This window comes from Podarcis tiliguerta, assembly GCF_965153285.1.
Source record: "Podarcis tiliguerta genome assembly, chromosome: 12".
Lineage (NCBI taxonomy): Eukaryota > Metazoa > Chordata > Lepidosauria > Squamata > Lacertidae > Podarcis > Podarcis tiliguerta.
Genome location: NC_139545.1, coordinates 23,139,619 through 23,153,444, shown reverse-complemented (window position 1 = coordinate 23,153,444; position 13,826 = coordinate 23,139,619). Strand labels below are relative to the sequence as shown.

Here is a 13,826-nt window from a genome sequence, read left to right as displayed (position 1 = left end):
GTCTGAAACGTCATTGATTCAAACGGTCTGCAAATCAGGCACTGTATGGACTTAGGGATGGGTTAGACATTTCCCTGGCAACAAGTGCATGGCAGTGCCAGCATATACCCAGCGGTTGCAGAAGCACCATGCGTAGGCTCCGTACATTTAGGTGGTATAAACGGAGCTGGCGCAACTCCTCCATAAGGGAAGGTTACAAATGCTTCAACCTTTTCAGTTTGGAGAAAAGTTGAGGTGGGATATGGCAGAGGTACCATATTTTTCGCTCTATAAGACGCACCAGACCACAAGACGCACCTAGTTTTTGGAGGAGGAAAACAAGAAAAAAAATATTCTGAATTTCAGAAGCCAGAACAGCAAGAGGGATCACTGTGCAGTGGAAGCAGCGATTCCTCTTGCTGTTCTGGCTTCTGGGATAGCTGCACAGCCTGCATTCGCTCCATAAGACGCACACACATTTCCCCTTATTCTTAAGGAGGGAAAAAGTGAGTCTTATAGAGCAAAAAATATGGTAAATAAAAAGTATCCACCACATGGAGAAAGCGGGTAGGAAGCTTTCCTCCTTGTCATTAACGTGAGAACATGGGATCATTCAACAAAGCTGAAGGGTGTGAGATGAGGACAGACAAAAGCAAGCTCTTCTTCGAGCAGCGCATAAACTATGGAACTCCCTGCCACAAGATGTACAGATGGCCGCCAGCAAAAACCAGGGATTAAACAAATTCAATGAAAAGTAAGGCTATTGATGGCTATAGAGTTTGGAGAGATAGCATGCCTCTAAATCAAGAGTTTCCCAAACTTGAGTTGCCTTGGACTACAATTCCCATCATCCCTGACCACTGGCCCTGCTAGTGAGGGATGATGGGAGTTGTAGTCCAAAAACAGCTGGAGACCCAAGTTTAGGAAACCCCGTTCTAAATACTAATTTGAGTAGGCAAGCAGAAGACAGCTGTTGCGTTCGTGCCACACTGGCTGGCCACATGCCACACTGGACAAGCATTCTAGTGGGTAAGGGGTGATTTAAGCTGTATGTGGAGTTCTCATATATAAGACAGTTCATATGCGGAAGTAACAGGACCCTAGTCCTATAAAGAGAGACCTGGGATTTGCATTAAGTGATGTACCTGGCACGTAAAATGGTGCAAAAACGGAGCAACGATAAGGCACACAATCCACCTGAGCTCTGAACACTTGTCTAGGGTTACATTCTCCATCTTCTGTTTAAATTCCTAGTATCTCTGTTCATTTCTTGGCCAACAGTAATTAGGATTAGCTAAAGAATTATATCCACAGGTTAGGGACGATTACAGAATAGTTATTTAGAAAGCAACAACAGACCATCTCAGTGTGGAAACTGGACAACCATAAAACCCACATCACCAAGTTGATAGTTGCCCATGGAACCAGTGCCCCTTCAGCTACAGTAAAGGATAGTGGTAATTTCAAGAGAACAGTGGTAGAATCCCGCTTTAACTAGGGTTGGTCCCCAAATGAGAAACGGGGAACCCTATCCTAGAACCATCCAACATTCGTCTGATGAGCCGCCATTTTTGCACAGCAGAAGGCCTAAGTACACCCAACCAAAGGCTGCCATTCCCAGCAGACCTTGCCAAATCTCAACGCTGGGCACTTGATTCTGGCATAACAGGGTGGCGACGTAAGCCGCAGCTTTTGTTCCGTCTGCGCCTCTAGTCTGCAAACCTCTGCAGCAGGTGATCCTCTCCACGCCGGGCGCTGCTGTTCCCTCCGGCGCCACTGTCGATGAAGCGCTCACATGGGAACTCAATGAGGTCAGCCTCGCTCAAGGCACAGACCGCACTTCGGGGCGGGCGGTGGGACTGGAAGCCGGAAAAGTCGGCAGAGACGCCCGTCCCCATGGAGCGCAGGGGCCGGCGGGTTGAATACATCTGCCGGACGTGCACGGGCGACGCTGCCTTCCGCCGCCGGCAGCCCAGCACCTTCTTCCGCACCAGGCGGGAAGCCCAGGCCGCCAGGGCCAGGAAGAGCAGCAACGCATTGACCGCCAGCAGCACCAGGGTGAGGAGTTGGTGGTCCAGGTTTGGGGATCTGCCCGCCACGGCGGCGGAAGCGCCCGCACCTTCTTCGGGCAGGGTGACCAGCCCTGCACAATGGTCCCTCGGCGCCACCGGGCAGACGCGGCCCCCGATCACGCCCTCCACGCAGACCAGGTAAGGGGTGTCGGGGCGCAGCTCCTGCAGGGTGGCCACAGGCTCGCTCCACTCGGGGAGGTAAACAAACCGCTGGAACTTGGTGGCGGCCCCAAAGCGGTCGAAGAGGACTCTGAAGCGCACAGGGCCAAGCAGGCGGGGGCTGCGGTGCGGGCGGACCCCCCAGCGCACCGTCACCGTGCCAGAGCCGACCGCCTCCACCGACAGGTTGTAGAGGAACAGCTTGTTGAAATCGCAGGGGTCGGTGACCAACGGAGGGATGCCGGAGGAGACGGAGTGGTATTTGCCTGCCCGCCTGGGCCAAGCAGCTCCAGGTAGGGAAGGTGGCCTGGTGTTGAGGTGCAAGCCGGGCGTTGAGGTTGTGGGGCCCGTCTCAGCTGCCCAGCTCTCTCTTCCAGACGCCAAGATCTTCTGAGAGCCCAGCAGCTGCATGGTTGAGGCAGAGGGCAAGGAGCCGACCTTCTCCTGCACTAGGCCCAGGCCCGAGCTGCTGTTGCCCCCAGCAAGCGGGGCAGGAGAGGAGGCCATCACGTTGGGGCAAGAGGAGCCATTGAGAGCCGTCGAGAGCTGGGAGTCCTCCAGGTAATCGAGGTATTTCCCAGCCAGGGCCCTCGGCTGCCGGCACTGCACAAACACCGTGAGGAGCCGGCCCTGCGCATGCCAGGAGCCCAGCCAGTGCTTCAGGCCTCGCAGGCGGCAGTCGCAGCTCCAGGGATTTCCATCCAGCTCCAAGCGGTAGAGCGCAGGGCTGGAGGCAAAGAGGTCACCGGGCACCATAGTCAAGGCGTTGTCCTGCAAGCTGAGCTCCCGCAGCTTGTGCAGCTGAGCGAAGGCACCCGGCGGGAGAGCGGCCAGGGCATTGTGGCTCAGGTCCAGCACCTCCAGGCTGCGCAGCGGCTGCAGCAGCGGCGCAGGCAGCTGGCTCAGAACGTTCCCATCCAAGCGCAGCTCCTTGAGGGCCCCCAGGCCGGCAAAGGCTTCCGGCGCCAACCAAGCCAGGCGGTTGCCGCTCAAGGACAGCTTGGCCAAGTTGGGCAGGTGTTGGAAGAGCCCTTTTCCCAGCTGCTGCAGGCTGTTGCCCGAGAGGAGGAGGGTGCTGAGCAAACGCATCGGCCGGAAGATGTCGGGGTGGCGCAGCAGGCTCTGCTGGTTCCCAGACAGGTCGAGGAAGCGCAGCTTCCCCAAGCCGGCAAAGGCGTTGCGACTCAGCCAGCGGATGCGGTTGGCTTCCAGGTGCAAATAGAGCAGGTTGGACATCCCCGAGAATGTGGCGTCCCCCAGCGAGCCCAAGGCGTTGCCGTCCAGCCGCAGCTTGACCAGGCTGCCCAGCCCAGCGAAGGAAGCGGCGCTCAGGGAGCTAATCTCGTTGGCGTTGGCGTAGAGGATGCGCAGCTTGGCCAGGGGGCGCAGGGTGCCGGGCGCCAGGGCCGTCAGGAGGTTGTTCCCCAGGTAGAGCTCCTCCAGGCGCGCTAGGCGCTCGAAGGCCTTCGGGTGGAGCGCCCGGATGCGGTTGTACTGCAAGTCGAGGCGCTGCAGCGCCGCCAGGCGGTGGAAGTCGAAAGCGGAGATGTTGGCGATGAAGTTGCCGCCCAGGCTGTAGGTGAGGATGTCCTGCGGCTCGACGGCTTTGGGCACGGCCCGCAGCCCCCGGTTGGTGCACAGGACGTGCTGCTGCTGCTGGCAGTCGCATGGCTCCGGGCACACGGGCTGCGCGGCGGGAGGCAGCAGAGCCAAGGAGCAGCAGAGGAGGAGGAGCGGCATCAGACGGCGCGGGCGCGGCGGCTCCATCCCGCGAGGGCGGGCGGCGAGCGGCAGCTTCCCCCGATCCCTCGGCGTCTCTCCGGCATCCCACCCTCTCCTCGCTCCCGCTTTCTCTCTCTTGCGCGGCGGCTGCCGGTCGGGCTCCTCCTCTGGCGTCGGGGGCGCGCCTCTCGAACCCGCTGCCGAGGAGGGGACGGAGAGATCCCCTTCGCCAAGTCAACCGACGGCTTCCCGCCGCTGGAGACGGCGCTCGCCAGTTCCCTGCAGTCGCCGCCGCCGCGCAGGGTTAGGCGAGAGAGAGCCGTCGGCGGCGCTGCGTCTCCCGGCGAGCTTCCTGCCGCCGCCGCTGCCTGGGCTGCTCTGCGGACTTGCAGGCGGAGGCGGCCGGGGACAGACAAGCGGAGGAGCGGAAACTCGCACTTCCCACCCTTGGCCCTCGGGGACGCGCGGGAAGAGCGGCTGCAAGGAGGGGAGGAGGAGGAGGAGGAGGGGAGGCTGCTGCAGCCGAAAGGACAGAAGGAGGGAGGCCGTCGGACCAGGGCAGCGCGCCGGAGTCAGTGTGTGCATGCAGAAGGCGAGGGGAAGGGGGGTGCCGAGGCGCAGCCAAGCAGCAGCAGGAGGAGGAGGGGGTGCAAAGTGGGGGGGGGGGGGACTCGGCAGGAGAAACTTGGCCGTCTGGGCAGGAGGGGAAGCGAGATCGGAGCACGTGGGCTGCAGATAAAGCGCTGGATGGTTTCAATTTGCGCAGCTTGCCAGCCAAGTCCCTCCCAGCCACCCCTTCTCTGCACGGAGCAGCGGCCTGCCAAGAGCAATAGTCACGGTTTACCGCAGATTAGGGCCTATTGACACCGACGGCTGAACCGCCTTGCTGCTGCCCTCCACCCGCCGCAGCACCTCTCTGGCTGGAAGGTAAAACGAAACGGGTCTTCTGTGAAAAGAGGAGAGGGCTTGCTGGGATTTGCAGCCGCCACAGTATATCTGAAGCAAAAGGGGTCGCTTTGCTGAGCCAGTATGACGAGCCCTCCACATGTGGCTGCGTTACAGCTCCCATCAGAGCCAGCTGGCGTGACCAATGGAGAAGGATGAGGGAGATGTAGTCCCAGATCATATGGAGGGCCATAGGCTCCCTCTCCCCTGGGTATAGGATGTCAGGTCAGGATGAGGCATCCCCATCTCCAATTTCATCTGCAAGGATCGGCAGATGAGTTTTTCTTCAATACAGGGCGTGAGTTGGCATCCTCCAGTACACCTGAGACCAGCAAGCAAGGCACACACAGCTACTGGAGATGCTCTGGAGCAAAAGCCAGGCAGCTGCCTAGTATCTGCCTCCTGAGGCAGTTGCCTCTTGTCCTCCTAATGGTAGGGCTGGCCCGGGAATCAGCCTAACCCACCTAACAGAGGATCTCTAATTACCCAGACTTAGCTGTAATGTAATGATTTGGATACCAAACAGTGCATCCAAGAGCTTGTGAATCCCATTTCTCCAAACAAAATAAATGGTTTATCCATTGACCACACGACACACTTCCTCTTAGCATGTTTGTCCCTTTCATCCTGAGTTCGAGCATCTTCAAAGCCCATGGATGCAATGCTTGTATAAAGTAAAGATGGTTCAAGGAATTGGAGGGTGACGATGGAGCCCAGAGAGCTCAGCTCAACTGAAGTATTCATCATAGTTCCTGAATCTTGGTTCACATGGGTGTCTTACAAATAGAAGTTCTTCTGGTGTCAGTGCAACAGCCTGTCACTGTAAATTGTTAGATGATGTCGCCTTCTAATAACAAATTTGTGCTAGGCTATGTTTTGTAACTAATAAAGCTGAACACTATACTTTTAAAGCACCCTCAAAGCGCATTCTTTCCCTCAAAGAATTCTGGGTGTTGTAGTTCACCCCTTGCAAAGTTACAACTCGTAGCAACCCGTTAACGAACTACATTGGCCAGGATAGTATTTATGCAGCCACTGCTAGATTTTTCTGGGAAATTGCAGCATGCAAGAGAAGACAGGAGGAAAACGTCCCGAACATCTTGAATATCAATCTGGGAAAGACAGCGCGAAAACAATACCTATCATTCCCATGTATATTACATCGCTGCTGCTAATTTCCCACCTTAATGTCTGGCCAAACGTTTAACAGGAAACCTGCAGTGAAAACAGATAAAAAGGAGAAGGCAAGGGTGCAGAGATTAGAATATACTCTCTTGCCATATGGACAAGGAGTGGAAGAATGAAGTCCGCTAGCATCCCATTATATATGCTTTTATTCCCAGCTGTGATGCATTTGGGACAGGGTGGGCAACCTGCAGACCACATGGGCCTTGGCTCAGTCCACCTTCGTCTGCCAGGTGAGTTCCCTGCTAATAGCAATGTGATTCATTGAACTTTGACAGATCAGGCATATGGGGATGGGAAGAGACTTTAATCTTCCATCAAGTGCAGGTGCCCGGGAACATTGCCCCCTCCAGATGTTTCTGAACTACAGGTCCCTTGGCTATGCCTGCTGGAGGTGTTGGGAGTTGTAGCTCACCAACATCTGAAAAGCCAAACATCCCCCCCAAAAAAACAACCCTGAGCTTCCAGCCCAGCCAATTGGATTGGTCCTGGACTTGACAACTTCCTTTCTAAAGCTGAAATCTCGGGGGGATTAAATCCCGTTGAATCCCGTTCTGAATCAACATATGTGGTTGTTTGTGACCTATTTGCCTCATCAGCTCTTCAGTTCATCTCCCTCCCACCCCCATCTCTCTCACATGCACTCATTCCGAGTACCCCGTTTTATCGGTAGTTGGCTCTTAAATTCACTTCCATTCACTAAAAAACTGTGTTCAGTTACACATTTACTAATCATTTAACAAATGACTGCCGCTCTCACACATATAAGATGTGTACTGTGCTGCTGTTGTGCTGTTCTTGTTATTTTATGAATTTATACCCCACATTTCAGTCTCAAAACATTCCCAGGGTGGCTTACAAAACTAAAACCGGCATTAAAATCATCTGCATAACATCTGTGGCTGTTTTGGGAGAGCTTTGGGGTTTGATGTCCACTAAGATTCTATAAAAAGCTCTAATACAAAAATACAAACATGTCTAACAACTTAATGTGTACAATGTGTCCGGCGTTCAAAGACGAAAACTCGAGTGAAAATCCAGAACACACTTACTGGGGAGTAAGCCCCATTGAGCACAACTGGACTCGCATCTGAGTAAGCATGCAATTAAGCTGCAAAACTTTATTTGCTGTTAAGGAGAGCGATGTTCAGCACCAATGCCTAATTTGAACATTTTGCTGCCAAACATCATAGACACACATGCACACACCCTTTCCCCAGATTTATGGCTTACTTGTGGAAGTAATCTGTGTGCCATCTGTAATTCATGTTGGTTGAATAGCATTGCAGATAAGGTATTTTCTGATGGGATCATTTGCTTTCGTTTAAGAATGGAATGTCACTCGAGACCTTCAGCTCTTCTTCAGGAAGAAAGTGTGTTTTCCAGACTCGCAGCAAATATTCCACACACTCCCTGCTCAAGCAGGGAGATGCAGCCACATGTTTAATGACTATCTGTACCTTTTCCTACGGGAATACTCAACTACAAAAACTTGCTCTGCCAGTTGGAAGGAGCTTTTAAGCAGTAAATGCCTGACTAAAGATGTATAGGGCACGCATTTATGGTTTTTTTTTTGTTTTAAGTCATGACTACTCAGAAGTAGGGACGCGGGTGGCGCTGTGGGTTAAATCACAGAGCCTAGGGCTTGCCATTCAGAAGGTTGGCGGTTCAAATCCCCGCGACGGGGTGAGCTCCCGTTGCTCGGTCCCTGCTCCTGCCAACCTAGCAGTTCAAAAGCACGTCAAAGTGCAAGTAGATAAATAGGTACCGCTCCGGCGGGAAGGTAAACAGCGTTTCCGTGCGCTGCTCTGGTTTGCCAGAAGCGGCTTAATCATGCTGGCCACATGACTCAGAAGCTGTATGCTAGCTCCCTCGGCCTATAGAGTGAGATGAGCGCCACAACCCCAGAATCGGTCACGACTGGACCTAATGGTCAGGGGTCCCTTTACCTTTACTTTACTCAGAAGTAACTCCCATCAAGTCCAATGAGATAAGGGGCTGTAAGTGGCTCTGCTCTACTGCTAATAGCACACATATTGGTATGAAAGGGTCATTCCCTGCTGTATCTAAATCAGAAATGGGGAACCTGTGGCACTTCAGATGCTTCTGGACTCCAACTCTCACCAGTCCTAATCAGCATGTTCAGTGGTTAGAGATGGTGGGCATTGTCACTGAGCAATATCTGGAGGGGTCTGCGGCTTCCCATCCCTACACTAAATGTATCCAACCAGTGCAACGGGGTCCAAATTAAAACCACAATATGGCTGCAAATACACTTCCAGATGTGCCTTCCCATCAGTTCCAAGCACTGCAGCTGCCCGTGGATTTCCCTTGATAAGTCAGGGTGATTGGACCAAAGTATGGCCCTTAACTATCCATAGTATTACATTGCTAGATTTTCAAAATAATCTGCAGGAGGGCTAAGGAACCTCTTTCTCTCCAGATACTCCTCATAATTTCTGACCATTGGTCATGGTGGCTGGGTCTAATGGGAGTTGACGTCCAACAAAACCAGGAGGAGCACAGATTCACCCCGCCCAATCTACAGCTTTGAATTCAATTGGGGATGCAATCCGGGGGGGGGGGGGAAGAGTCTGAACAAAACATCACCAGTTTTAGCTGCACCGGAGTAGTCAGATTGTTGCATGGGAATTTTTAGTTGTGCTGACATTTGATCAAGATAATAACTGAATAATTATTTCAGTCTTCCGAGTCCTGTTCCCCAGTGATCTCTGCTGCCCAGGGCATTTGGCTCCTATTTGCTACTTAAACTGAATGGTAAGTGTCTGCATATTAACTTTGCTTTTTTACTTTAACAGTGCAATCCTCTACTCTGGCCAAACTAGCCAATAACCCAGCTGCTAATGGGCTTTTTATAGTATAAGGCATTTCCTTTCTCTGGGAACCAAACACTGGAGTTGTGATAAATGTATACTTTCCATAGAGCCTATATACCCATAAATGGCTGCAGTGCAAATCACATACATGGCTTCAAACTTTTAGGCAGGGCGAATTAGATGCTGTTTATTACTGCAGTGCTGAGGCCCTAATGTATAAAATGCTATTACATGCTTCTTTCCATAAGCATTGCAATTGATTCCAAACAGCCTGAAAGCCCATATAAGGTTGCTTGCATCCATGATAACTGAAATAGAGCATTTAAAACTCATTTTAAATGGGCATCAATCCACTACTCGTGTGTCTTGAAGGCTACTCATAAGGTGGTGGTGAGTTACAGGAAAATGAATGAGATTTCTAAACACATTTGGAAATGGGGTGCTGGTGTTTTCAACTTTCTTCACTCCTGAAGACTACATTGTTTTTATCAATCCAATACAGTAACTTGTCACACAAGCATTTGAAGCAACAGTTGATACCCTTTAGTGGGAGCTTCAGTCAACCAGCCAAGCTTTCTGTTCCTTCAAATCCTTTCTCATAAGTCTCTCAGCGGTTCTTAACCTGTGGGTCCCCAGATGTTGTTGGACTACAACTCCCATCATCCCTGAGCTCTGGCCTTCCTAGCTAGGAGTGATGGGAGTTGTAGTTCAACAACATCTGGGGGCCCACAGGTTGTGAAAGGCTGGCTTAAATACATATTCTATATCAGGCACATCCAACAGGTAGATCGTGATCTACTGGTAGATCACTGGACGTCTGTGGTAGAGCACTGGTAGATCAGTGGCTCCCCCCAAAGAAGCTCAACAACTTTGACCTGAACCCCAAAAAAGAGGGTAGATCACTGCCAGTTTTTAACTCTGTGAGTAAATCACAGTCTCTTGGGAGTTGGCCACCCCTGGACTATATCTACTTAGCTGGGAGGAAGGTAAAACTTACTTCTGAATAGATATGTAAGTGCCCTGGAGACAGGGATCTACTATCTATGAAACTCTGTTAGGCATCAGGAACGTTGACAGTGCTGTATAAGCCGTAAATAGTACAGTGGTACCTCAGTTCTCGAACGTAATCCATTCCAAAATACTGTTCGAGTTCCAAAACATTCAAAAACCAGGGCACAAAGGGTTGTCTGCAAATTCAATTGAGAAAATTGAAAAACAAGCAGCGGAAGCCATTTGACTTCTGAGGCGGGTTCGAAAACGGAAGCATTTACTTCTGGGTTTTCGGCATTTGGGTTCCAAAACGCATCAGTGGAGACGTTTGAGAACCGAGGTACCACTGTATTATCAAATGCATGATCTGATAGCTTTGTACATCATCTCAATAGCTTTTACTCCCAGTTCTATTGGACTAGGAGTGCCTTTTGTCAGCTTTGGCTGGTAAGACAGCTACAGTCATTCCTGGAATGGGATAGCTCGAACATAGTTGTCCATGCAACCTCACAGCTAGACACCCATTATCTGGACTTTCTGAAAAGAGAATTTTTGTTTTGACAAGCTGTTCCAGCAGGATAACAAAGGTCTCTGCTTTAGGTGTTCATTTTGTTTTAAAACTATTTTAGCTGCGGTGGTGATGATTGATTAGCCAGTTCCGGATTTCCCCCAGTGTGTTTAGAGTCCTTTACAGAAAGAATGGATCGCATTTCTGGACTCTTCGCTTCACTGTCAGGGTCATGTGATGACTGTGTTGTTATAAGAGAAAACTGCTCCTTTTCCCTTATGGGGTACCCAAGAGCCCGTATAGAGTCCTTATGTAGGTTTCTCTATTGGTAGGAGAAAAGTAACAGAGGCCAACCAGAGAATATTGAGAAGCAAAGCAGCTAGTAAGCCTAATCTTTATTAAACTGTTGCAACAGGGTGCTCACACCCCCAAGCAGGAGGGAGGAGGAACCCAGAACATTGGTGTGCAAGCTCTTATATAGACTTTTGAAATTGCCCACCCTGTAGCCCAAGACCACCCCCCTGAAACATCATGCATACATCATAAAAGGAGGTGGTCAACAGCAGAGGAGGCAGTCTACAGTAGAAATCCTGTTTGCCAGGGTACCTGATAATGGTCACTGATTGCATTTTCTGGGCAGTCTGACCATTCCTTAGAGATGGCAAATACTTAGTTCCTGACTCTCTTACACATTTTGATAGTGTGCTCAGCTTAGCAGATACTTGCCAGACTGTATTATAAAAGGGAGGTGTAAGCCCCTAGAGTCCAAAGACAATTAGAAAGCTTTTCCCATTTCCTTCCTCCTTGCAGAGAAATATTTGAGGTCAATTTGGGAGTCAAAATGGCTTCAGGATTGTTCTCCTGTACTATTTCAAACACGTGGTTTATATACTTGTGTATGTGTTTGCCAGGTACATGTATGAGCATTTATTTTATATCTTAGACCTTATAATTCTCATAACAGAGTGCTTCCATTGTTCCTAGTATCCGGCTAGTTTGACCATTATGTATGCAGAGCCAATGTAACATTGTGGTTGCAAAGATCGTATGGGATGTACATTACTGATGCATGCCGCAGAAAATATGTGTTCGTGGATTTAAATACAAAGCATGTTATTGTTACATTGGTAACGATACGACACACAAACAAAGCAATGGAAACGGCCATGGAATCTGCTAATGCAATACAGGAGACTTGACTCTGACTGAAAGATCATTCAGGGCCAAGAGGTCTTAACAATATAATTTATTCCCCCAACATCTATATGCAGCCATGTAGTTAGATCATCATTTCTGAAGCAGATTCTAGTGTTTGGCATATGGGGAAGGAATGAGTCAGTCCTGGCCCTGGGGCAGCCACCATTGGAAAGACACCACACATCACTGCCATGTGTCAGTAATGCTTCATAACAATTGCTGTTCATGGTTTAGATGTGTAAACTCAGCCTTGCTCAGCCTAACTGCTTCCAAGTCCTTATTCTCTTTCCCCCAGCTGCAGGCCTCATAACCTAATTCCAGCACCTCTTTTTGAAGTTTACCATCCTCACCATGACTTTTAAAATATAGTTTGGTGTATTTCTTCTGTTAGGACTGGATTTGACCTAACTTGTCTTGGATTGCATACTTTTTAACTTGCACTAGGTCTTTGACTTGGTTTCTTTTCATGCCCTCACAATCCCTGCCTCAGCTATGGCTTGCTTTAGGATTTTTGTGTTACAAATGGGTTAGCATGTATGGTCTGGGCTTGAATGAACAATGCTTCAACTCATTCATTCATTCATTAAAAAACCTATATAAATTAAGAAGAGAGAAGAACAGTTTCATGCAATTTTGATCTGTCAAAATAATATTCAGTGTGACTGTCTCTATATAATTCCAGAAGATCTGGAACAATGATTTCAGGAACCTCCAGTGACCCTGTGCTATTATCTCTGTGAATCCTTTCAAAACACTTTAAAGGCTGAGGTAAAAAGTCAAAGATTTTATCACAAAGATCACAATTGCACGTGAATATTGATTTCACAGAGCTGGCAATGTACGGGTAGAATATTAAAACACTCTGCAAGAAGGGTTTCTTCCCTTGCATTCAGATGCAAGCCATCGTCTTTGTTTATAAGGGGCCCTATGCTTTGGGGGTTTTATTAAAACATGACAACACTATTACTGTTTTGCCAAAGTATTAGGCTGCATTGCCATTGTTCAGCCCAGTCCTGAGGGATGTGGGAACTTCATCTTACATTCCCAGCTCATTCCAACTTACCTCATCCTGGCAACAAACTAGCGTGGCAACTCCATGCGCATTACCATGAGCTCCTTGGGGACAGGGTGGGATTCAACTGTGACAAATAAATACGCAATAAATGCTTGAAGAGAAGAGTTGTACACTTATGGCAGCTCATTGCTGGAGTGTCCCTGAATGGCCTCAAGGCAGGTCTGGCCCACCCATGAGGCAAGGTGAGGTGACCGCCTCAGGTGGCAAGGTCCAAGCGGGCGACCAATCCCAATATGACTCTTTCTTCCTCCCCCTTGTTCCTGATGTAGATCTTCCCTCACACCTTCTTCTCTGGTGTGTGTGTCATCATATTGGGCTGCTTTTAAAAACAGTTGAGGTTCCGACTTTTCCTCTAGATCTTTTCCTTTTCTGGCCCCCATGGAACTATCTTTGGAATTTTGTTTGGTGTGAGAGGGAGATTCACGGAGAAGTCATTGCACCTCACATAAAGAACGTATTATCTAATCTCCACCCTACATTAGAGCAACAAAGGCCCTTAATTACTGCCACAATCTTGCTGTGTTGTTTAGGGAGTCAGGCCAGGCTGGTAGAGGCTATGAGACACTGACTTGCACTTCTGGGCAAGTCTAAGTTATCTGATGTGCTTATGAGGAGAGAAAATATATCAGTGGTAGAGCACATACTTTATATGTACAAGCTTCCTCCCTGTAGACTATCCATAGAGATGCCAAATTCTAGAAAGCTATCACCTGTCAGTATAGCCCAGAGATGCCTCCATATTTTGCTGGACTTCAACTCCCTTCAGCCCCTGACAGCATTATAATTATAATTATTATTTATTAAATTTCTATGGTGCCTTTCATCCTGGAATCAAAGGGTGGTTTAACAATATAAAAGAAAAGCGTAACATAGTAACAGACAAAAACAACAGCATGGGTCAAGGATGATGGGAACAGTAGTCCAGCAAATCTAGAGAGCACTGCATCGGGTACCCATGGTGGAACATAGATGGGACATTGATTTGACTTGGGAAAGTGCAGATTCTTGTGTTTCCTATGATCCTACCTGAACACCCAGCCTGCTAATGTTCAGTGAAATATTGCAGACCATGACTTCATTGTGCTCATGTTGTTCTTTTATAGATTCACACACACACCCTCACCAACTTCTCAAGCAAAGCTCCTACAGATTAGGGT

General features: G+C 49.5%; 1 protein-coding gene across 1 annotated transcript; it reads right to left on the bottom strand.

Moving 5' to 3' along the window:
• Window positions 1-994: 994 nt before the first annotated feature.
• TRIL (TLR4 interactor with leucine rich repeats) lies at window positions 995-5,684 on the bottom strand. Its single transcript, XM_083404869.1, has one exon. The coding sequence runs from the start codon at window positions 3,975-3,977 to the stop codon at window positions 1,689-1,691; it is 2,289 nt and encodes a 762-aa protein (XP_083260995.1). The 5' UTR covers window positions 3,978-5,684; the 3' UTR covers window positions 995-1,688.
• Window positions 5,685-13,826: the final 8,142 nt, after the last annotated feature.

What these genes read in the sequence shown, in the direction of transcription:
- TRIL (XM_083404869.1), bottom strand. Translation starts at nt 3,977, where the DNA reads ATGGAGCCGCCGCGCCCGCGCCGTCTGATGCCGCTCCTCCTCCTCTGC.